The sequence below is a fragment of the Mycteria americana genome, chromosome Z (assembly GCF_035582795.1).
Source record: "Mycteria americana isolate JAX WOST 10 ecotype Jacksonville Zoo and Gardens chromosome Z, USCA_MyAme_1.0, whole genome shotgun sequence".
Taxonomy (NCBI): Eukaryota; Metazoa; Chordata; class Aves; order Ciconiiformes; family Ciconiidae; genus Mycteria; species Mycteria americana.
This window is the reverse complement of record NC_134396.1, coordinates 34,459,824-34,485,830: the sequence shown is the minus strand read 5'-3', so window position 1 is coordinate 34,485,830 and position 26,007 is coordinate 34,459,824. Positions and strand designations below refer to the sequence as shown.

Below are 26,007 nucleotides of genomic sequence, written 5' to 3'. Positions count from 1 at the left end.
CCCCCACCCAAAAAAAAAAATTCTTTCTACACCTGAAATAACCTTGAAAATAGATTTAAAAATCATGTGCTGATTTTGCAGACCTTCAGTAGAATTAGAAGGTCATAACTACTATATTCTCCACTGTCTGCAAACTTGTAAATGAGTCTCCAACTCTGGGACATGGAGTATGATGTAGTGTTACATTAGCAGGTGTGTCCTAAAACAGCTATGGAGATGATTCTGCCCAGGGAACAGAAGGGGCTGAACTGAAAAAAGTCCTGAAGCCATGGGATCTCTACCCTGAAGGTGTTCCCACCTTGACCACCCTCAGCACAGAGTTATATTTGTAATTTTAGTACAAATGAACACGTAGCTCTTTCTCTTTGGTGCTACATTAGTCAAGCTGCTTGCTTACAGTTTCATGTCCTCAAAGGAGATGGTGGCAATTGTTCTGTGATAAGTCAGTGTTTTCTATATGAAGGAATAGCAAACATGTCTTTTGTAATAATGCTGCTAATGGCTACGTACGTGTATTACCAGAGACCTTGAACTACTTGTAGCAGGCAGAAGCACAGCAACTGTTGCCTTACCATGAGATACAGTAGGCTCCCAGGGCTTCGATAAGGCACCTGAGCTGCCTTGTGGTAATGCTTTATAGCTGCTCTGAAGGACACTAGTTTTGCTACTGCAGGCATGACTTAGATGTGAAAGATTTTCCAGGATTGTAGTCCTTACAAAATACAAGCCAGTAAGTTAACTGCTAGATTCAACTATGTAAGCAAGGAGTGAAGTACAGCTAATTAAAAAAAAACAAAGTGAAAACCAGCCGACACCAAAGGCAGGCACGTCCTCCTCCCTTTCACGGCTTCCATCCTTGCTGAAAGGCAAAGGCGTTAAGTGGGGAAAGGGAAAGAAAGCCCCAGGTACGGGTTGTTACCATACTAACCTCTCAGGTCGCCCTCTCGGCCCTCCGGTGGCCTCAGAGGGAGGCGCGAGCGGGGCGACCGCGCGATGCCCGACCGCAGACAGCCCCGACCGCAGACAGCCCCCCCCGCAGACAGCCCCCTCCGCAGGCAGCCCCCCCCGCAGACAGCCCCCCCCGCAGGCAGCCCCCCTCCGCAGGCAGCCCCCCTCCGCAGGCAGCCCCCCTCCGCAGGCAGCCCGGGAGCCGAAGCTCCGTGATGACAGCTAGCCTCCCCTTCCCCTCCGGCCTCCTCACTTTCGCTAATGGGTGTGTGCGGTTTGGGGGTGGGTTGTTTTTTAGTATTTTGGGGGCTTTTGTGTGGGGGTGTGTGAGGGTTTTTTGTTTTTAAGTAACCGGCTCCCCTCGCCTCCCGCCCCCGCGGGGCCCCGGCGCTCCGCAGCCCGCACGGCCCCTCTCCGCCCCCCGGCTGCCAGCGCCGCGGGAGGAGGATCGCTCCCGCCCCGCCGGAGCAGCGGCACCCCCGCGCCTGCAGTCATTCACCGGCGGGAGGAGGCGGCACCTGCCTGCCCCGGCCCCGCGGCCGCTCCGGCGGCGGGAGGGGAGGCGGCAGCCCCCTGCCGCGGCGGGGCACGGCTGCGGGGCACGGCTGCGGGGCACGGCTGCGGGACGGCTTTCCTCCGCTCCCCTCCGCTCCCCTCCGGCGGCGGGAGCCGGGGGCGCCGGTGGCCATGGCCGGCTGCTGCCTCTCGGCCGAGGAGAAGGAGTCGCAGCGCATCAGCGCGGAGATCGAGCGGCAGCTGCGCCGGGACAAGCGGGACGCCCGCCGGGAGCTGAAGCTGCTGCTGCTGGGTGAGTGCGGGCCGCCGCCGACCCGCCCGCGGCGCGGAGACACCTCCTCCCGGCGGGGGTCTGCTGGTTTGGAGGTGTCCTGCCGGTGCAGGCAGCAGCTCCTTTAAAGTCTCAGCCGGCGCTGCCTGCGGGCGGCCAGGCTGGGGAGGAGCGGCAGATTTTCATAGCCCTGTGCGCGCAGGGTTGCTGCCTGGGGGGGTGGGAGGGAGGTCTTTCGAGAGGAGCCGAACCAAACCCAAACGTGCCCAGCACTGCGGGGAGGCCACGGTGTTAAGTCCGGTGGATGCCGTGGTACGGCGCGGTGAGCGAAAGACACCCGCGAGCTGAGGAAGCGGTATTTACACGCCTTACCCTGAGGCGCGGCCGGGAGAGCGCGCCGGTTCTGGGCGCCGGTGTCCCCAGCGCCGTGCGGGAGGCAGCGGGTGAGGAGCGGGGAGAGGCAGCACCAGCCTGCCGGGCCCTGCCCGCCTGCCTCTCTGCGGAGCGTCGCTCCGGGGGCACCGTCTCCTACACCAACGCCGTGACTTTTCGATGAGTGCTGTTTCGCTGGTGCTAATTCCGCTTGGCGGAGGTGTCGGTGAGAGCTCTGGTGCGGATGAGGTTGACAGCTTTAAGCCTTTCTAGCTGTTGCTGCTCCACGCCGGCACCAAGCACACCTACGACAGAGCTGCTGCTGCTCTGATACCGTCTGGAGAGGGAAACTAAGCCCACAGCAGTGACTGAAAGAAAACAAGAAAATCGAAAACATCTGCTACAACGTCTTAAACAAAGGTGAAGCAGCCTCAGTCTAGGAAAGATTTATTTTTCTGTGACAGCTCTTTGTGCCCAAACAGCTCGATGCAGAAGCTCTCCGGCATCCGAGCTCCCGGTGTGGGAACAGCTTCTCTTGCTATAACCAGAGGAGAAATCTGTGTAGACCAGAAACTAGGTTTGAACAGGCTGCTTTCAATGTTGAATTACAAAATGATTTTCATGTGAAACGGATTTAAAAAAAATTAAAACCCAGAATACTGACTCACCCTCAGTGCCATATGTCTGGTTTGCTATTGCCTTTGCCTGTTACCTGTGTAGAAATCTCTGGTTGACTGATGCAATACTCTACGCTGATGTCTGTTGGATTTTGGATTTTGCAGTGAATATTTATAAGAAATAACAATTGTCTGTTAAAAACTCCTCTAGTGCAACGTTTTATCTGTGCTGCTGATGTCTTGAAAGATTGGAAAGGAACTTTTGTTCTAATTTACTTTTCTTCCTTCCTTGCTTCTTCTTCTTCTTCCTTTCTTCTAATTACTTTACTTTACGCAATTTAAATGTTATAACGTTTACTGTTTTCACACTTTCTCCTCTGTTTGCTTTTGAGCTATCACATACTGTGCAATGTTTCTTTGCTTTAACTGAAAACACTGTGTGTTTTTCTATATTCTTTTACTGTTTTTACCAGGAAAACAGGTGAGCATGAGAACAGTTCAGTTTGTTTTGAAAAACATAGGACTAACAAAAAAACTCCCACAAAAAAAACCCCCTAATATTATCACTCTGTTTGTATTTCTTCTTATTGAAATAATTGTAAAACACACCTCCTCCAGCTATATGCAGCAGTGTACAGCTATGATTATTGTATGTTGTGCACAACAGTTGAAAGAATTGTTGCACAGGTTGGCTGTTTGAACATAAAGCAGAATATACAAATAATACTTATGGTTTGGGATCAAGCATAATTTTATAGGCTTTTGAACAAGAAATAGCAGATTCTTAGTGGGATTTTAGTAAAGGATACAGGAAAGTAAATGGAAAGATAGAACCTAGTAGGCAATTCGTAAGGAGCTGCTGCATCTAGAAATGGAGTTTGTATACCTTCATATCAGAGATGAGAGGAAATTTTTAACTGAGGGTGGTGTCCTTAGGTAACTCCTGGCTGCATTCCTGTGGACAGCTTGGTCGACATTGTCGAGTCATGGTGGGGAGAGCCCATGGATGACCAGCCCTGAGAGGCTTGGTTCTGGAGTCTGGATTTCTCCAACCCATGAGTTATTTAGATGAAAACATTTTTCATAGCTATCTCAAAGGAAAGCTTTTGGCTAGCTTAAGACTTAGGTTTGATGGAGAAGTTAGTGAAATCCCATGTCCCTGTTAGCCATAAAGTCAAATGAGGCTATTGGTTTGTTTTGAGGGCAAGCCTGTCCATTTCAATATTTGAGTCCAAGTTTAAAGTTGTAAGCAACTGTAATGTTATAACTTTAAAGGGCAAAAGTACATTTGACTACTGTCTGTGTTCATCTGCTGGTTCTTGTTGCACCATAGTCAGCTTCCCCTTCTTTAAAAAGTACTTTATTTGCTTGTTGTAGTGCAAATCCATCACGGAAAACCTCAGGTGGAGCAATAATATTAATCACTCATACAAAAAGACTGCAAACCTGTCGAAGAAGCAGTACGCTTTCAAAGAAGAGGCCTTTCATCTGTGGCAGTCCTCATGGGTCTTGGGGGAATACCAAGCCTTTTTTGAAACTAGCTGTTGCAATAAACAAACTAAAACTTTGTTCGGACCTAGGTGGGACATTACCAGTATGTGTAATACCAAAAGAAGAGTAACTAATTTATGGTAGTAATTAAAATATTTTCTTGAATATGGATGTAACCATGTACGTCCAGATATTGTAAATATGATATTGTAAATACACTGTAGAAAGATTAACTTGAAGCATGTAGTTCTGTTCAATGAAAAGTAAAAATGCATCTTCTTGTCTGGCAAATTTAGCAGTTCCTTTAGTCTTTTACACAATAGGAAAAAAGGTGGTTATTCTGGATTACTATCCATCCAGCAATGTTTTGTTGTCAAAAAACAGATCTTCAAGGAATGATGCAAGAGTGGCATAAAACATGACTTCCCTCTTTTCCCTAGCCTGTACTCTCAGCTTCCAGCTGCTCCTGTCTCAGGAGCTTCTTGAGCCATATGGGGCTTCTGAGTTTTCAGCAACTCTCAGTGGATTCCTCTCCCATGCGTTTCTCTAGCGTCCTTCTGCCATCCACAGCATTTTGTGGCAGGAGATGGTCAGCTTACCTGTGTTCTGTCAAAACCCACGTCCTTTTGTTTTCGATTGGCCTATTCCTCTAATATAGTTAATATTGGCCTATTAAAACCTCTTAATATTTGTTTTGAAAGAGACAGCAGACTGTCAGTGCCTATTCACTCACCCTCATGCCTCTACTGGTTTTACAGACCTGTTATATCCCTCTTCAGCCATCTGTTTCCCAAGTTGAAGCAAGTAAGTGATTTTTTTCTTCACTGTGCCCCTGCACATGCATGGCAGTGGTGTGCTTATGAAGGGGAGGTATAATATATTTTGAAATGTTTATTCTTCTTCAGAAATATACTGGGAAATGGCTGTTTTTATTATTTTTTTAAAACATTGATTTTCATTGTTACCCTTGAATATCTGTTCCATACTTGTCTGTCTTTCTTCCTCTTGTCTGTCTTTCTTCTGCTTGTCTTCTCCCCTGCCCCCAGTCAAATGCATTGGGGTTTCCCTCTTGACAGTGGTTGCAGTCTTTGGATAGAGCCCAGATTGTTCCATAGTACTGAGACCTTTTGCAGAATGGACCCCATTGCAGGCATTATAGGTTCCTAAATAAAGACCCCATTAAAAACTCCTCATTAAAAGGGATTTGTTGGTGGGAGAAGTGGGCATTTTTAAAAAATAAAACAAAATAAATTTAATGGCTAAGACATATGCTGTATTTTTTTCCTGGTAGCTTATTAGAGGACATAATAATTTATAAATAAATACTTAAATTATGATTGTGAATAAAACTTCAGTGTAAAACCTCTAAGCATGGGGAAGATAATGCTACTTATGAACACACATAAGCATCAGACTGTGAACTGCGGGGGTAAGCTCAGGTGCTCCTGCTGAAGGCCCAGTGAGGCCATCTCAAGTGGATTTTTTTCCAGCCTGCATCATTACAATGGCTGGTGTGGAGAGGGTCACGTCTGACAGGCAGAATCAGTTCTCAGTGACAAGCCACGTTCAGACAGACCAGCTGCTCTTGCTAGGGCTTGTATAATGGAGAGAGATGGATTTGGGGAGGTAATCTGCAACAGTTTTAAGAAATGATATAAAGATGGTAGGCTGGCAGTACATTGACTCCTGATTGGAAGCAGGAAGATTTCCAACCAGACAAGACTACGGCAGATTTCAGTGGAATAAGATTGCACTTTTCATAGACGTGCCGTTGTAGGCCTTAATTTTCTTTTAAGCACCTGGAAAAGTTTACATTGATCATATCACATGTGGTTTGTCTATGAACCACTTTTTTTTTTTTTTCCTTTCTCTCTAATTTTAGGCCATACTTTGACAAGGAGAAAGAGCAGAAAATAAAATCAGGCTTTACTGAAAGCTTTGCTGTCATGCATGGGACACTGTAGTCACTTAACAATTTTCCCATTTAAAACATAAGTTTAAAGAAGGAATCATGAAGCTGTAAGACTGAATCATGTGACACCATCATTCGCTTCAGAGTTTCTAAGACAGTAAAGGAATTGACCAGCACTGCTGTTTGCATTTCTCAGAGAAGTGTCCTATATTTAGAGAGAGTGAGCACGGGTGTGTAGATTTTGACTGGCTTCTAACTACAGCAGGAAGTCTTGTGGAGGCTCATCTGATTCTGAGGATTGGACAATGGTCTGAAATATGTGATAGAGTCCTGTGGGATCTGTCTTCGCAGTTATGCCAAAGAAGAATGAGTTTCTAAACAAACTCAGCTACAATCTAGTATGAAACAGTCCAGTTTTACATTTTCACTTACAGTCAGGTGTGTGGACAGAAGCACTGTATTGAAACAGGAACTTCCATACAGGTAGATGAAGCACTTTGTGGCATGCATTGCAGTAGCAAGACATCTCTTTGGACCTTTTGTTTCCTTAAAAGAAGTAATTACATTTCTACAGGAAGCACAAATTAATCTCTCTGAGCATAAGAAAGTTCTAGATGTGTCAGCACAGTTATTTTTTTTTGATGGCACTGGGCAGGCTGATATTGATGGATGTGGTAAAATACAACTTACTGGTTTTGAGTAGTGGCATAGGAATAAGAAACCTGTCTATGATGAAACCAATTTGAATTTGCACAAGTCAGAAAGATATGGAGAAAGGAAATATATCCATATCAGTCTAGTGATGGTAGAGTCCATCTTACCAAAGCCCTTAGTAGATCTGTCCATGTTAATCTAAACCAGCAGACTGTATAAATTAATCCAAAATAAACATCTTTGGATTTAATACAAGCTCAAAGAAGCAAGACTGAGCATCTAGAGTGATTAGGATTTTTTTCTCAGCCCACTAATGGCTTTGCATGTTGGTTTGTCAGTTTTCTGCTGTAGCTCTCACTGGGTTGCAATTACCAGAAACTTTTTACTCATCCTTTTTTGAATGTGGATTTTATGCATCATTTTTATTAGTGTCGGTAACCAGATTTATCTGTGGTGAATGAAAGGCTGGTGAAAACCTTAAGGGCTGAGACAGAGCCGAGTTAATCAGTGAGCATGACTGTACCTGAACCCATATGCATGTTGGAGGGCACAGTCAAGGCATCTTAGCCTGTGCAACTCCATAATTCGTTGTAAATACAGACATGAGATAAACTGCTGCTGTGCCTCAGCTCCTCACTGTTAACTGGCAATAATGGCTCTTGGTTTATCTTCCTGGGTTATGTGTGCTAGAGGAGTGCTTATATCCTAAGTCATGAGGGCGTATCTGATACTGATTGCTTGCTTCTCTGCAGCCTTCCTCCTCCAAGCTGCCTGCCTGCCTTTGTCAGACATATTTACTGTATCTGTGTTGGCTTCTGTGAACAGATTTTATAAAAAAATTAAGAATCCCTCTGCTTATCTACCTGGTAAATTTGTTGGGTTTTTTTCCTATCTGTTTGAAAATGAATACCAAGAAGAAATAGTGTAAAACCAACCTAACTTGAATAGATGCAAAGAGAGGAGGCTGTCTCAGTTTGAAGAATAATATTTTGACATGAATGTGGTTAATTCTTGTTCATTTTGTTTTAGCAGTTTGCTAACACAGGATTCCCAAAATTGACCCAAGAGAAAACTGATGCAATGAACAAGTGCTGGTTATGCCTTGAGATTCTGACTGTGTACTATGGTTTCTCAGAGTAAATGAGAGAATCCATTTCTTTAGAAGCTAATCTGAGCAAATACTTGATACCAATCAATTTCAGTAGCCACAAGCTTCATCATGATGGGCAGTGTAGAATATTTATAGACTGTTTGGATTGTGCATGGCTGACTGGCATCATGAAGTCCAGAGATAATGTAAGCATATGTAAGAACAGCTCTATTCGTGTACAAATACATCTTCATTCTTAATTATTTCTGAATCACATTACAGATAGTTGGATCAAGGTAGCATCCTTTTTTAAATTAGAAAAACTCAATGTGCTTTAATATTGAGAACCTGATTTTGCAGGGCTGAAGGTAGACTGGTCCCTGGATGAACATGCTGGGTGGCAAAACCAATCATAATTTACAGCAACTAACTCAAACCTTTGCTCGGATTTTTACCCATCAGTATGTGTGTCAAGACAGTAATTTTAGTTGAACTGGATTTTATTTCTGAGAAAGATATGTTGAAGCTATCAAATGATAATTCATTAATTCTCCCCATGTACCTTTTAATTAAAACAGCCTTTCTGCTGTTTGAATAGAACAGTTTCTCCTGACATTATCATTATGCAATTTTAAATGTTTTAAGGATTGTATTAAGATAGCATTCCTTTGTTTGGAAGTTTAGCAAAACGATCATTAAATGCCAGTGCTTTGTGCCAAAACCATTTTTTTTGTCTTCACTGGGTATTAGTTGAAAATGCCAGTTATTTTCCAGCTCTAGTGTGCTCTGTGCTTCATTTTGGGAGAAGGTAACTGTTGTGTTTCTGGTTGATGCCATAATTATCAAAACATCAAAGAAATTTTTTTTTAATGTTCAAAGAGATAGCAATTACTAGACTGAATTAAAGACTGAATCTTGGTTCAAATTTCTCTGAGCAGCAGTGGCTGGGTGAACTACGCAATAAATTATTTTGTTTGCACAAAGCAAACCCAGTAGGGCAAACATTCATTTTATCTAATTTGCTGTGATTCATACAGTCTGTGCTATGGCTTCAATACTAACCCTTTCCACATGAATGTCCTGTTTGACTGTTCAAATATATTAATAAATTGCCCTGTAATATCACAGTCACGTTTTGCTCGTATAGTTTAACCAGAACTGATAAAATGATGATCTACTGTTTTTTAATGACCTGTGTAATATTCATAAATATATCTAGCTGGCTAGCTTTCCTTTTACCTCCAGAATAACTTGGTATGAAAGAAAGCACCCAAAGAAGCCAAGGACTGCTGTGTGCTACTCCTTTACCTTCTTTTCATGGTTTAAGGGTGGCTGTACCACATCTTTATTGATTCATAACTACTATTAAACACACTTTTTTTGTCAAAAAAATATTTAGCAAAGTCTGTTGTGTGTCTCCAAGCCACTTTTTTTTACCCACTACATAAACAGAAAACCTCTCCAAGTAATAGATGTTGATTTTATGTCTAGCAAGCGCTGATCCATGACAGATTAGTGCTTGGCTTCCACTTGAGTGTGAGAATCATATAAAGCCACTATTAATTTTGTTCCTTTTTGATTTGTAAGAGCAGATGGTCAATTTGAACAAACAGATGCTTCTGCAAGAGCGCTCCTGTTGGAAAGAATAAAACATAAAAACTAAACTATTGTCCTGGGAAGTAGTTTAGCTCTAGGTTATGCAGTGAAATGTTAAATACAAGCTTTAGTTATTATGTTTTCCTTTATACTTTTTACTTTCTCTATATCAGTTCCAGGTCTAATGATTTCCTCCACTGAGGAAAGCAAGTTAGATAATTTTTTATGAGTAGTAGTATACAAATTGTTGCCTCAAGAAGTTTGTTTAAAATGTACCTTCAAAGCCCTTGAGATTGATTTTGCCACTTCATAACATTGTAAATGTGCTGTGTTTAATTTAGTCTCTTTAATTTGGATAGTCATCTAAGCATCCAGCTTCATTTGCAAACATCAAAAAGGGATCAGAACACATTTGGAATTTGTTTTCCGAAAGATGTAGATACAGCTTTCTCTGCGTGCAGAAGGCATGTTGTATTATCCAGCATGTTGGAAGTTTACCTTGACTATGTTACTTTTCTCTGGCTTCAGTTTGTTTTAATGTATTTAGATATTGCTCTTTTTTTTTCTTTCCTTTTTTCTTTTTTAATAATTTAACTCCTTTGAACTTCATTGAAAAACTGTTGCATGTAGCTGCCTTTGCAAAGTCAGTTTTTGGGTCAATATTATTGAAGGAGAACATTCTGGAAAAATTTTTTAAACTGTTTTGGGTCAGGCGCCAAATATTTCTAAGTACAGTACTTTACAAATGTATATGAATATTTTCCACATCAGAGGTATTAAGAGTTACTTTGAGGTTTGTTTTGGAGGGAGGGATCAACTTGCTGATGTGTCCTAAAGACTTTTAGCCCTGTTGTTTACAAACTTGAACACTGAGAAAGCTTACTCGAAACATGCTTTTGGGTTTCTGCTCAGCAGTGTTCGCTCATAGCTGACAGTAGGTAATGTTGTGCAGGTTGCCACTTTCAATATGCTAAAAACAAAGTTAAAATTTGATTCAAGTAAAAACAAAATCTCATTCTAAAATTAAAATCTGATTACAATAAAATGCATAGGAACTCTGAGGAAATAAATTACTGGTAAATAACAGGTAGCTACTAATCCATTTTACCCAAGTACTTTCCTAATTTCAGTCAGTAAATTGATCTAGCCTGTGATTTAGAGGGCTCTGAAGAAAGATTTTGATTTCTTTGCTTAGGAGATGACCAAAAAAGGAAAAAAAGTGAACAATTAGGTTATATTGATAACTTTTATCACTGAAATTTCCATTCTCTGTCATATTTAATTGCTGAAACTTAGCAGTAGCTCACAAACTTTTTTTGGTTTTATACTTGAAACTTTGTGTTAAGTGGCCTTTGAGCTGTCTTGTGTCTTCATGCTTTTCTGTAGTTAATATGCTTTGCCTCACATCTGTTGCATGTATAAAATACTGTGTAAATTTAGGTGAAGATTTTGTACATATAACTTTATTTGCAGTATTTCTTGAAAGACTAAGATAACTTTTCAGTATGCCTAGCAGAGTGTGGTTTCCTACCCTTGCCCTTTTCCACTTCCCAGATATATTGCTTGATGTTTGACTGTTGACTGGATCTCTTTGTTTCTTTCTTAAATAGGGACAGTAATCTGCTTTTATTTATCTGAAATATTGTGTCTTATGTAGTCTTCCATCAGTTCCTATGGAAAGCAGTTTGCAATGCCAGTGCTAAAAGTACTGTAAGATAACAGTTGGAAAATGAATGTGCCAACATATTCATTTTTCAGCAGCCTGTTATGAAAAAGCTGTAAAATATGAGTTTATTTGCATCAGAATCATAGACTGATATTACAATTTCTTAGATGTTCCAGTTTCCACTGTTGTGTAGATAACCCAGAGTAATAATTGCAGCATAGGAAACTTTGAAATTATTTTTCCATCACTTCTATTTGCAAATTTTCACTGATATATGGGTTGAAAACAGAGCACAGAGAGGGAGCACTTTCCACTTAAACATATACACTTAAAGCAAGTATTATCAACAGCAGTGTGAAAAAATGTTAAACAGTAAAAAGATAATTATGTAGTATTTTTCAGTCTGTGCTTAGCGCAGCAATGTTCACGTTTCAGATATGTTTAATTTATGGGGTTTTGTCTGAAAAAAAAAGGAAAAAGGAACAAGATTTGATAATGTGTTTAGTATCTTGTTTCTTTTAAGTTTTGTTTTAGGAAAATTAAATTTGAGGCCTCTGTAACTCAAGTAGTACAAATTAAGTATACATGCTCTTAAACAAAAATCAAAACATAAAGGCCAGCTGTGATTAGCTGTGATTTTGCTTTTCTCAAATGTCCTTTTAAAAAGGTGTCCTTTTGAATTGAATAGTCACTATTTTGTACATAATATTCTTCTAATATTCATACTCTTCTAATAGACTCATCATATGAAATAACACAGGGATGATTAACTTTATCTAGATAGCGTTCTGAACTGTAAATAGGAAAATAACCTGTGCCTGAAAATGAATTGCTACCTTTTTTTTCTTGGTGGCTGGGGAGCTTTGCTGGCTGAACATGGTTTCTTTTGCTGGTAGTAGTGGTGACTGCATATGTGTTTTAAATTAATCTCAAATTCATTTCTTTAAAATATATTTACACTAGTTCTATTTAACCTGCAATTTTATTGGCCCAAGCCTGTAGTTATGAAAAAAAATTGAAATAGGAATGAAGTTCTGCAGCTTTGGTAAGAATCAGTTCCTTCTGTGTGAAAACACTTTCTGTTTTTCATTTCATTAGAGGCAAAAATTGTGTGAACGACAATGTGGGAGATGATGCTGTTTATCATATTGCATATTTACTTACTTTCAGGCTTTCAAGCACTGATGCTCTTTCTGCAGGCAGAGCTCTTGGCAGGTAATGCAGGATTCTCTCTTGAAAACTATCTTTTTCGTATGATTAGTTATAGGATGTTTTCTACAACAGTAGCACAGGGAAGCAAATCTTTGCAAAAACCTTTGTGCACAGTGACACTGCTGTTCTTTATGATTATCTTGGTCATCTTATGGTTTGAGACCCTCTAAGGAACCTGAAGGTACACAAGTCCATGGAACCTGATGAGATGCATCCGCGGGTCCTAAGGGAACTGGCGGATGAAGTTGCTAAGCGACTCTCCATCATATTTGAGAAGTTGTGACAGTCCAGTGAAGTTCCCACTGACTGGAAAAGGGGAAACATAACCCCCATTTTTAAAAAGGGAAAAAAGGAAGACCCAGGGAACTACAGGCCAGTCAGTCTTGCCCCTGTGCCCAGCAAGATCACGGAGCAGGTCCTCCTGGAAACTATGATAAGGCACATAGAAAATAAGGAGGTGATTGATGACAGCCAACATTGCTTCACTAAGGGCAAATCATGCCTGACAAATTGGCCTTCTATGATAAGGTGGATAAGGGAAGAGCAACTGATGCCATCTACCTGGACTTGTGCAAAGCATTTGACACTGTCCTGCACAACATCCTTGTCTCTAAATTGGAGAGACATGGATTTGGCAGATGGACCACTCGGTGGATAAGGAATTTGGCTGGTTGGTCGCACTCAAAGTGTTGTGGTCAACGGCTCAATGTCCGAGTGGAGACCAGTGACAAGTGGTGTTCCTCAGGGAGCGGTATTGGGACTGGTGCTGTTTAACATCTTTGTTGGCGACATGGACAGTGGGATTGAGTGCATGCTCAGGAATTTTGCCGATGACACCAAGCTGTGTGGTGCGGTAGACACGCTGGAGGGAAGGGATGCCATCCAGAGGAACCTTGACAGGCTTGAGAGGTGGGCCCGTGCAAAGTTCAACAAGGGCAAGTGCAAGGTCCTGCACATGGGTCGGGGCAATCCCAAGCACAAGTACACGCTGGGTGGAGAATGGATTGAGAGCAGCCCTGAGGACAAGGACTTGTGGATGTTGGTTGATGAGAAGCTCAACATGGCCTGGCAATGTGCACTTGCAGCCCAGAAAGCCAACCGTATCCTGGGCTGCATCAAAAGAAGCGTGGCCAGCAGGTTGAGGGAGGTGATTCTGCCCCTCTACTCTGCTCTGGTGAGACCCCACCTGGAGTACTGCATCCAGCTCTGGGGCCCCCAACACAAGAAGGACATCGACCTGTTGGAGCAAGTCCAGAGGAGGGCCACAAAGATGATCAGGAGGCTTGAGCACCTCTCCTATGAGGACAAGCTGAGAAAGTTGGCGTTATTCAGCCTGGAGAAGAGAAGGTCCAGGGAGACCTTATAGCAGCCTTGCAGTACCTGAAGGGGGCCTACAAGAAAGCTGGAGAGGGACTTTTTACAAGGGCATGTAGTGATAGGACAAGGGGTTACAGTTTTAAACTGAAAGAGGGTAGATTTAGGTTAGATATAAGGAAGACATTCTTCACTATGATGGTGGTGAGGCACTGGAACAGGTTGCCCAGAGAAGCTGTGGATGCCCCATCCCTGGAAGTGTCGAAGGCCAGGTTGGATGGGGCTTTGAGCAACCTGGTCTAGTGGAGGGTGTCCCTGCTCATGGCAGGGGGGTTGGAACTAGGTGATCTTTGAAGGTCCCTTCCAACCCAAATCATTCCATGATTCTACGATTCTGGAATTTCAATGTGATTATGTTAGGAAGTTGGATTTAGCTTACAGAATTATTTTTTGAAACAGTATTCCAACTTTCTATGAGAAAATTGAGTGTGCTCGTGATGAATACTAAATACGAGTTAATAAAACTTCATTAAAGTTCAGGAATACATTGAGATATTTAATCATTGAAGTTCTGTTGGGTTTCTCAGTAATAATGCTCCTCAGTACGGAAATAACCATCTCTGCTTTGAAAGTATTAGTTTAATGATGACACCTTTTCCTCTCTTGAGGCTGAGCTAGAGCTGAAATGGCTTATTGGAGATACCTTCATTTGCTATCTTCAAACTGAGGGTATTCCATGGAAGAAAAATTCTTGTAAAATAATGTTTAAATAAAACGGAAGAATGGTTTTCTAGATGTATTACATACTTGTAATATTTTGTGGTTATACTGCTAGTCCCAGGTCTCCTGTAGTTAATTTTTTAAAAATGTGATTACTTTTCCTAGGGCTTGTACTTGTGCCCATCTTTTGCTGAAAAAGCATTAGAACTTTATGCAGAGCATCTTGAAAATCTCTGTAGTTAGCCACTGGCTGGGAATTGCATGGAACACAAACTGAAACGCAAAACACTTTAAGTAAATAAAAATATGTGTCACAAAATAAGCCTTTTTTTTTAACTTACAAGCAAATACTTTTTGGGCCTAAATATTTCCAAGGTAATTGTGCCAAGCGCTTATCCATAATCATAATATACATTTTAAAAAGCAAGTAAGTTCCCAACCTGATATATTTTCTCTGGTAGGAAAGGCCAAGCAATTCATTTTAGCCCTTAGGACATATCCATTTCACAATTCCTAGCTTTGTGTTTGAAATCAAAATGTGTTTTGTATAAAAACTTGGCATTCATTACCCAAGCAGGAAGCTTTTATGCTTAACTTTGTTTTATTGTTACTTCACAATTGAAAAGCTTGTGTTTTTTCTGAGGTAGCACCTTCTGTGACCTCTGAGCAGGAGCTGGTATCTCTTACTTGTCAGACACATAGGGGTCCTAATTTCCAGCTGAAATTCTTAAATGCTAACATAATAGATGACAAGACAAGGATTTTGCAAACCTATGTTTGGGATGAGTTCCTGCCAATCCCGTAGTGCAGAGTTGCCAGACCTTTACTCTTGATGTGTATTAGCGTACTGTAGGTTTTCCTTCCCCCGCCTCCCTCCAGTCACAGCGCAGTGTGAAAGCTGTGTAGATGAAAGCAAAGTTTATTTCACTGGAAGTTTTCACTGGTTATTAACTTTTTTTTTTTTTCCTTTGGTAACTTTTGCAGTGTCAAGCCTTTTAAATTCTTCCCCAGTGCTTCACCTGCGAGTTCTTGCCATCTGCACGTGTACAGTCACCTCCCAGCACAGCTGTATCGGCAGGTTGCTGTACAATGATACCTGAGAAGTCCAGTTCTTATTACTAAGAGAAAGAATAAAGAGAGTGAACATGTTGCTTAGAATTATGAGCTGACCTGAGCACTGACAGTCTGTCCCCGAGATTAAATCGGTCATAAATGCCCATGCAAAAGAATTGAGGCCCTATAAAATCCCAGGATGGCAGTTCATTTAGGGTAGAGCTGCCGACCATCCTGTTACCTCATGAGACAGAGATTTCAAACCCCTGTTCTTGTTTTGAAATTGTTTACACGCTGAAACTCCAGATAGGTGAGTTAAAGCCAGTTCTAACAGATTTAGGAATATGTCTTCTATATAATGCCAGTAGGCCCAGTGAAACTTACAGGAATTTAGATATGATTCAGGTGGCATGAGAGCTTTTTTTACTTCAGGGTGCATTTTTTAAAATAAAATGAATCATTAAATGGGTATATTTTTGAAGGGCAGCAGTTTCTTACAAAGTTGTTTTTCATTTTAACATAAAATAGTCTGTTATTGTACTCGGTGCAAAGTGTGCTATTTAGTACTTTTAAACTTAATGCAGCAGAAATTTCTTTCTGTGAGATGTACTTATCTCTGTAAAAATAGAAAAATTTAGTTTTAAATTTGAAGTTTTATTTTGCACTATTGTGCCTTGGTTTTTATTCTATTTTTTTATCAATGCAGTCTTCAACAATGTTTAATTTGTTAATCCCTCACACTTTAAATCCTGCAGTTCTTATCAGCTAGTTGTTTTTAATACCTATATGTTTGAAAATCCCAGTTTAAGTGCTGGGAATAATAAACAAGGCATCTTTTGGGCATTTGTCGTGGTTTAACCCCAGCCAACAACTGAGCCCCACACAGTCGCTCACTCCCCCCCCCCCCCAGTGGGATGGGGGAGAGAATTGGAAGGGTAAAAGTGAGAAAACTCGTGGGTTGAGATAAAGACAGTTTAATAGGGAAAGCAAAAGCCATGCACGCAAGCAAAGCAAAACAAGGAATTCATTCACTGCTTCCCATGGGCAGGCAGGTGTTCAGCCATCTCCAGGAAAGCAGGGCTCCATCATGCTTAATGGTTACTTGGGAAGACAAACGCCATCACTCCTAATGTCCCCCCCTTCCTTCTTCTTCCCCAGCTTTATATGCTGAGCATGACGCCATATGGTATGGAATAGCCCTTTGGGCAGTTTGGGTCAGCTGTCCCAGCTGTGCCTCCTCCCAGCTTCTTCTGCACCTGGCAGAGCATGGGAAGCTGAAAAGTCCTTGACCAGTGTAAACACCGCTTAGCAACAACCAAAACATCTCTGTATTATCAACACTGTTTTCAGCACAAATCTAAAACATAGCCCCATACTAGCTACTATAAAGAAAATTAACTCTATCTCAGCTGAAACCAGGACAGGATTGCATGTTACTGGAGTTTGTTATTTGGCTATGTGGAGAAACAGCTGGTGCTCTGTGAAATGCAGACTAAACAGAGGAACGTGCTTAGTACTTGCAGTCTTTATATTGCAAATCATGTATGTAAAGTATTTCACACTTTTGGGCTTGTATCTGAGATAGAGGTACACACATTAAATACAAAACAGTATTTCTGGTGTATAGAGGATTGATAGAAGTATGATGATAATGGCAAGGGAGTGGTGGTACAGTATTTCACTGGCATGTTTCAAACCTTAATTCAGATGTTTTTTAAGTATGAGCTATGAAACCAGATGAGACAGAGAGATTGTATATTAATACTATTAGCATCTAACATAAAGAACATGTTAGTAGTCTAATCACAGAGGTCTAATATTTTGCTACTTTGGAACAGATTAGGACACTATATCTCATTATCTTCTGGGGAAAATACCGTATGTATGACCACGTACACTGTTGTGTGAGTCTATTTTTCAATCATTATTTTCTGGAAGAGCTATTGGGCTTTTTGGAGCTCAGCACTTTTCTGCTAGTAACATTTGCTGTAATCAGGCTGTGGTTTTGATCATTTGACAGTTTTCCTTAGGGCCAGTCTCGGGGAGATCAATAAGTAAATTTTATCCTAACTGCGTGATTTGTGTAAGTTCATATCTAGCATCTGTTAAAGCAGTTGAATGGCTTCCACTGAGCTGAGTATGCTTGGACTTAGAGTGCAGTCCCTAACTAGTATCTGTTTTCCTAGTAATTTACCATTGCTAGGAGTAATTGTGTGGCTATGTGCTGGAATAAAGTACATAGTTTATCACTCTTTGCTTTGTAAAACTCATCTAAGGGTTATCAGTGTTCACGTGCAGTTCAGGGAGATGCGTGGAGATACTTTTTCATGCTCATGTATTACAAATACTTAACTCAAGAATTGATCTTAAGTGTCAAAAAGATCTTTGGTAACAGTAGAAATATTCTCAGAAACTCCTATGAAGGCTGCTTTGATTAGATGAAATAATTGTAACTCAGGTTACTTAGAAGCTACAGAAAATGCCTGCCTTAGACTTTAGTATTAGTACGATTTTTCTCAGAACAATTTTGCTTGACTACTTTTTTGAACTGCCTGTTCTTTTATGACTGCTGTTTTTCAATGGGCCACCCATTAAACCATTTCTACATCCCTGGCAAATGACTGCGGAATTAATCTTTACCAAATTTATCTTGTCTGTTAAAATGTTGTTTATCTGTTACTGTTATCTGCAATCTGTTACTTCTGGGTCTGGAGTAGGGTTTTGTAGTTCTAAGTGCTATGCATAATGTATATTGAAAAGATTAGCTATAGACTTGTTATATGTAACGCTGCAAACCATAACCTCTAGATCTGCATTATAGTAATTTCCTTAGGAGGATTAAACCTATGCATTTCAGGAACACTGATTTATTCTCCTCTTTGTCTCTTTGATAGGATCCATCGAGCTGTGCTCAGTTTAATACAACAGCCACAGGAAAGCAAATATTAACAGGTTGACATATGTTTATATTCTCTGGGGGCCAGAGTATAAAAGATAATTCTTACTATTAGTTCTTTCACTCTTTTTTGGGGAGGAGTGGGTCCATCTATTGCTTTGCCCTTTGAGTTCAAATGTTAATAATAACTGTTTTGTTTTCAGGTTACAGTGGTTTTGATTAAGCTCATGACCCCAATTCCTGTTAAGTTTTTTGCCAGTTTACATGGATGCATATCATTGTATTTCGAATGGATTTATATTATTGTATTTGCATGTTACTGGATACAGTCACCTTTTAAAGTCCCTTAATAAATTTTTAATAGTTTCTTCTTATACTTACAATCTTTTGAGAAGTTCTTCAGCCTCCTGATTACCCCTGAAAAACAGTTCCCTTTCATAATATAGCTGTAGTTCTTGGCTAAGGTGTAAGTTTGCACAACACCCTCTATCTCAGCATTAATCTTAGCATTCACATAATAAATACAAGTGTTCCATGAGGGCTTTCAGCTGTTAAAATTAAGCTTAAGAAGGGTTCAGTACCAGTAGCTGGTTTTTGGCTCCTGCTTAGGTTCTTAGCATTAAACTCTTACTCTATTTCTTAGTTATGCCCTACAAGATCCTGGCTTCTTTGAGGTTTGGCAGTGGTTGTAGGTTCAAAGCCTAAGTCTGAACTTAAACGTTTGAACCTAAAACATTGGATAACTATGTGTTTGGTGTTAGCAGCTGCGGAGAACGGTGTAAGTATAAGGGACACTTAAGCCTGAAGGAAGGATGATAAGTGTTAACTAAATGTGTACAAGTGTTATATACTTTGACACTTTAATTTAGTGATCAAACTTGCCATTGTGGCAGTACCTGTTGGAATGTAAATCTCAAATGGTCTATGAAATGATGAGGGATATTATGGTCGTAAGTGGTTGCCGATGGTTGGACAGGCATGCACCAGCATGTGGTTCTGACCCCTTAGAGAAACCAGAGTAATTGTCAAGGAACTGCAATAGCAAATGACTGTGGATAATGCCAGATCCACTGCAAAAGCTCTGGTTTTGATACCCATGTGCCCACAGAGTCTCACTGAAGGACTGCATGGCGTTATTCAGTGAAGACTAGCTGGGAATTCATTGTGTCTAGTAAGTGATAGCATTCTGGATCTGATCTGCTGCTGTAATGTATTGGGACTTGGTTCATTAGGTGGAGTGATGTGGTCTCTGGGGCTGGGAAAATATTTTGGTCTCAAATCAGAGATATTGGAGGTAGAGACAGGAGGCTGGAAAATCATGTTCCTTAGAGTCAAATTTTTTTTTTTTTAACAGCTCACTGAAAACAGCAAAACTAGGAAAGATAGGATTTTCACCAGCCTAATTTAATTCACCTTTTCTTTCCCTTGCTATGCTATAGAATTTTAGTAAGGTGCAGGTCTGGTTCAGACACTTTTCCTAGGTAACCTCACAGAAATGAAGGCATGACAAAAAAGGCACTTGCATATGTACAATTGTATGTATTGTGTACATGCATGCGCATATACACACACACCTCAAACAACGGGTGCTGGTCCTGGGGGCTTCTAACTTTAAAGCTGTATATTTAGATCTGAAGTGATTAACTTGAATAATGTCCTACACTTTCAAAAAGTGGTTGGAGAGCTTGCTTGTGTATAGCAAATAAGTTGCAACACTGAAACCACAAACAAGCATGGGCTGCTTTTGTGTGTTCTGATGCCAAAGCTTGAACTGCAGTAAGGAGATTACTAGGTTTCTTTTGTGGGAGCAGCCTCAGCTCTGGAAGACATGCCTGTGTAGTGTCTGAACGGCAGGTTATTATTGAGGCATGGTGGCATTCAAAAATGACTCAGCTACTTCTGAATACAGAGTACTAAGTCAAAACTTAGTGTGTGCGCTTGCTGGATGAAGCCTCTGCTATCTTGGTATGTTCTCACCAGGTTCAATTACCTGTAGCAGTAACAACTTACTATCTGAAGAAATGGGATTCTTTGAAGCACCTATGGATAGATTAAGGGGCTGCTACAGATGAAATAGTAAGAATAGCATCATCTACTTTTCTTGGCTATTTAAAAATAACTTGGGAATAATTGCACTATATTTCTTCACCCTTATAGGGTGAAGAAATAGCTAGCAAAGTTTTAAAATTCCTGATGGGAAAATAAAAAACTAGAAACTTCTATCGCTCTTTGTTAAAAACCAGGGAAAAAATACTCATTTTGAAAGCAGCTTTTGCTAGGGTTTATTCTTGCTGGTTTCTAAAGCTTTCTATAACTCAATGCAAAGACCACGCTCATCAGCTTGTTCTTGCAATGGAAGATTGTCATGGTGTACAAAGCTTGCAGTTGTAAATAATGGCTATCATCCGATGATGTTAAAGTTTGAAGCTATGTTACGTAACCCTCAGAGCTTGCTTATATCTACATTAATGTGGTGTGAGTATGGATTTATCCCCATTCAGTTCCTCTTTCCCAACAGTATTTAGAAAAGAAAGCTGTGGAGCTGCTGATTCAGGGAGAACAAAAAAAGTGAAGGATGAGGACAGTCTTTATAATTGGCAGTTAAGATTAGTATGTAGGGGCTCGGGGGTTTTTTTTGTTTATTTTTTGACTAGCCACAAAATTTGTTTCTGGCAATCCATAATCTTACTGGCAGACTCCAAAATGCCTACCTGCTATCTTTTCTGATATAACGCCTGTACTTTTAGCCTTTTTTGACTAGCAGTAACTAAATAATACTGCTAATCAAAAAATCCGTAGGAGAATAATAGAAGATCTGCAATCTGTGGTCCAAAAATCTACACTAAATTTGGGTGGTATGCAGAACTGGATGTGCAGCAGCTGTGCTTTGATCCCACTCAGCCTCTTGGGAGACTGTTTCCATTTAGTCACCACTCCTTCTCTAGGTGGGATCCTATTCTGTCCATCTCCAGAGCTGTGCAGGACTGGTGGCATTCAGGTTCTTCTCTTGCCTCTTTGTGACCCAAATAGCCCTTTCAAGCTCAGTATTATTTTGGCTTGATGGAAGTTTTATATGAGGTGCTCCTGCCTCTGGGGACTGTGTTTCAGTCAACTTCCAGATTCTCCCTACCACACTACTATGTTATCTTGGGCTGTGTTTTTATCCACCCAGTCACAGAATCACAGAGAGATCGAGGTTGGAAGGGATCTCTGGAGATTGTATCGTTCATGCCCCTGCTCAAAGCAGGTTCACCTAGAGCAGGCTACTCAGGACAATGTCCAGCTGGGTTTTGAGTCTCCTCCAAAGATACAGACAACATCTGTGGGCAGACTGTTTACATGGTCAGTTACCTTCACATTAAAAAAGTTTTTTCTTATGTTTAAAAAGAATTTCTTATATTCCAATCTATCTCCATTGCCTCCTGTCCTGTCACTGGGTACCGTCAGAAGAGTCTAGCTCATTCTTCTTTACTCTCACCATCAGATATTTATGCACACTGATAAGGGCCCTTCTGAGACTACTCTCCCCTAGGGGAAACAGTCCCAGCTCTCTCAGTCTCTCTTCATATGGGAGATGCTTAATCTTAGGGACTCTCCACTGGACTCACTCTGGTATGTCCATACCTCTGTTATATAGGGGAGCCCAGACCTAGACCTGCACTCCATGAGTGTCTCACCAGTGGTGATAAGAGTGGAAGAATCACCTCCTTCAACCAGCTGGCCGCACTCCTCCTAATGCAGCTCAGGAGGCTGTTGGCTCTTGTTAACTCATTGTCCACCAGGATCCCCAGGGTCTTTTCTGTCACCCTACTTTCCAGATTGTCAGCCCCCAGCATGTACTGGTGCCTGGGGTTGTTCCTTCCCAAGTGCAGAACTTTGCATTTCCCTTTGTTGAACTGCATGAGGTTCCTGTTGGCCTGATTGTCCAGCCTGTTGAGGTCCCTCCGAACGGCAGCACAGCCATGTACCACATCATTTTTTCGACTGCTTTCCAAATTGTAGATCTCTCAAAGATATAAGCTAGCCACGTTTAGCAGACAGAGCTTATTTCAGGTAAACCTCAACAGGCATGAGTTCTGTGCCATCCCAGTCAATGCTGATGAACATATAGAGACACTTTTCCCCCTTCTTGAAGTTCTACCCTTTCTTGCAGTCACCAGGGCCAAACATATTTGTGAAAAGTAACCTAGTAATGCTTAGTAGATGACTTTATCACGAATACATGGTGATGTACTGTTCTTAAAAAGTTACAAATGCCTTCATGGAGATGAACTGTAGCAAGGAAACTGCCAATTCTTCAGCTTTAAAATAAAGAGCCTTAAGAAGTGTATCAAACAAATACAAACATATTTTCTCCTCTCTAGAAAACTTTATTTCTCTTGTAGAAACACATCCACAGTTGTCATACCCACTTGATCCAGAATTAGCAACTACCACCCAAATGCAATGAGCTGTGATTTTAAGCTTTTTATATAATAAGGAAGGTAAGACCCTCAGTCTCACTTTGAAAACTGTGTGTTCTCAGGAGAACTACCTGGACTAGAGTTTGGGCCATATACCAGGGAACTTCACTGTACTATAGCATAAAACTGACAAAGGAGAGAGACAGACACACATACAAGCTCTACTGAAAATTTTTTTAAAAATCAAATCAGCTGACTGCTTGTGTAAGTTCATGTCACGTTGGCACAAGCACTGAGTGGTAGCTTTTTGAATACTGGCTCTTCTTCCTTGAGCTGGAGGGGAAAGAACCAGAGAAAAGTAAGCCACTTAAAGCTGCTTTCTGCCAACCACGTAGAAATACCAGCCAGCCTCCAAGAGGTCACCACAAGGGAATCCTAGAGTTGAGATGTTCCTTCATTGTGGATATATGCCCTTCATGTTTAAAAAGGAAATGTATTGAAAATTTCTTAGACAACTGGGAAATTTTCCATGAACAGTGAAATTCAGGCTTACAATGGGGAGTTGTAAAAACAAAAAAAACCAAACAAACCCCCCCCCCATTGTTTGGCAGGGTTTTAGTCCAAAATGCAGCAAATCATTTCCAACAACATTGCTATAAGGAACCTTCAGAAGCAGCGCACTAGTCTCTATATTTTTATGTTTTCCATTTAAAGAACAAAAATGTTACTGTTTTGTCACTTGGTTTTAAAGTTGGGATAATATTCAGCATAATTTTCTATAGTTAGACTACTTTTTGTTAATTTGTTTTCCTATTCTGCTTTGAAGTTCAAAACTGTGTATGATCAGGAAACATCTTAATCTGTCACAGCTTCCCTTTTCATATTAAACTTCTCCCCTGAATATAAGATGTTGCTGTAGTTCTTTAAATAGTTCTTGTGTCCTGGAACATGAAAGGTGTTCAGGTGTATTTAAACTTTGATTATATAACTGGAGTCGCAGCGTTTCTTCTTATGGGATACTGTGATATATTGGGTACTGGAAGAGCATAGAGTTTGAAAAAACAGAATTAAAATATAAGCTATAAAGCACAAGATTGAAGCTCCCTCACCAAATGGATTTCTTAGCTCAAAATACAATATGATGCTATTCAAGGACAGGAGGACAACTCTTGTTTGAATTGTCAAAATGTTAGACACAGTCCATCAGCAGATCAAACTTGGTTTTTTGTGGTTTCTTTAATTTATTCTGTTTCAGTTAGTTGGACTCTGGCACAACCTAGGCAAAAACAGATTTTTTTTTTCTTTTTTTTTTTAGAAAAGTTTATTTTACAAAATATTCTACTAAAAACTCTAAAGGCTTTTTAAAAATCCTAGTAGATAATCCCCATCACAAATGATTAATAATTTACTTAGCATCTCTAGTTACTGCAGATGATACTTGAGTATAGTTAACATCTATGAAACTTCCCATGTTCTTTGGCAAATTTGCAATGTAAGGAATTTCCTACTCTTGTTAGTTTACACTTTTGTAAGGCATATACTCTTAACATATGCTATTGCTAAGTACCACACAGGAGATGCCTGGTTCAAGGTGTTTGATGATACTATAGACTTAAGGAGTTGCTGCATGCTTTCTACTTCCTCAACAGCAGAAAGACCCTAAAGGATTCGGAGATATTTTGGCCCTAGGATGCGAAGTAAGAGGAGAGGATGGCTGGAATGGGATATTTGTCCTTGGTGTGCATAGATAACAAAATTGGAAGTTAAGACTGAAAGACTGAAATTCAGGTGGTGTTTGCATTTGTCATTCAAAGACTATGTCAGTAAACCTTGCTCAGTTGTGGTATAACGTAATGATTCAAAGCTATAGGGGATCAAAAAATTTCTAAAATGACTGTGGAATGACCTTTCAGAATGCTATTTCACAGCCAATAGTATTTGTCTGCTTCATAGCTGCGTATATAAGGTGGCAAAGTTAGAAGAAATGTGTTGAGAACAATTTTGTTTCTATCTTAAAGAAGATTTTATTTCAGATGGCAAATTCATTGTTTATCAGCAATTTGATAAGCAATCTAATAAAGTTCTCTGGCTTTTGTAAGTACTTAAGTACCCTCCTCCTGAAATGGGAATTTGTATCTTTTCTCAAAGTTATATATAACTGCCTGTAACAAGAGTCCTGCGTTCCCTGCACGGGGCCGTGATGGCAGTTGGAATTGGTGTTCTCTCTTTTTGGAAGCAAAAGAAAACATAACTATGTGTGCTGGTTTTGGCTGGGATGGAGTTAATTTTCTTCCTAGTAGCTGGTATAGTGCTGTGTTTTGGATTTTAGTATGAGAACAATATTGATAACACACTGATGTTTTGGCTGTTGCTAAGCGGTGCTTACACTGGTCAAGGACTTTTCAGCTTCCCATGCTCTGCCAGGTGCATAAGAAAGAGCGGCTTTTGCTGTACCTATTAAACTGTCTTTATCTCAGCCCACGAGTTTTCTCACTTTTACTCTTCTGATTCTCTCCCCCATCCCACCGGGGCGGAGTGAGCGAGTGGCTGCGTGGGGCTCAGTTGCTGGCTGGGGCTAAACCACGACACTATGGCAACAGCACATTAGCCTCCTTGTGTTCAGCGGCACAAAGTGCTAATATAAGGTCCAACTAATGAAAGATAATATTAGCAAATTGTTTTTCTAACATATTTTCTATTTATGTATTTGAGCAATATATTATTGGATCATACAGGGTGGGAGGCTACTTGTGATTTAGAGATAAGTCATGAGTAATTTGTGGTAGATTTTTTTTTTTTTTTTGAAAGTAACTTCAGGCAAGTGTCTAAGTCTCAAGCAGGAGAACTTAGGGTGCTAAATTGCTCAGATCCTTCAGAAGCAGTTAGGCTCCATTAGGCTCCTAGGCTTCCAGTTAGGGAAAAGAAGAAAGTGATCCTGGTAGCTAGACTGTTAAATTTTGTTAGGGACTTCTTCTGTTTTAATCGAGTGCTTACTATATCAAGCTATATATGTTTATAAGATGATGTGGCAAAACTTTTGTGTAGTTCTGAGGAAGTGTTGATAGATTAGTGTTTAGACTAGGTCTCAAATTGATCTTCTGATAAAGTTCAAAGTGTGTGAATGCTGAGTGCTGCTGATCTCCCACTTCTGCTTTTTGTCTCGTGAGTAACTTGGGGTTTTGGTTTTGTCCTGTGTATCACAGAGCTTGTCCAGATACTCCCACACCTTCTCTTGGGTTTGTGCCAAAGACGCATGCAAAAGGCTGATGTTCAACT

At 40.7% G+C, this 26,007-nt stretch overlaps 1 protein-coding gene across 1 annotated transcript in view; it reads left to right on the top strand.

Annotated features, from left to right (window-relative positions):
• Positions 1-1,635: 1,635 nt before the first annotated feature.
• Positions 1,636-26,007, top strand: part of GNA14 (G protein subunit alpha 14) — an 81,159-nt gene continuing 56,787 nt past the window's right edge. Inside the window, exon 1 of the mRNA XM_075526488.1 lies at positions 1,636-1,756. Within this exon, the coding sequence (XP_075382603.1) occupies positions 1,636-1,756 (121 nt within the window). The remainder of the gene's footprint in view (positions 1,757-26,007) is intronic.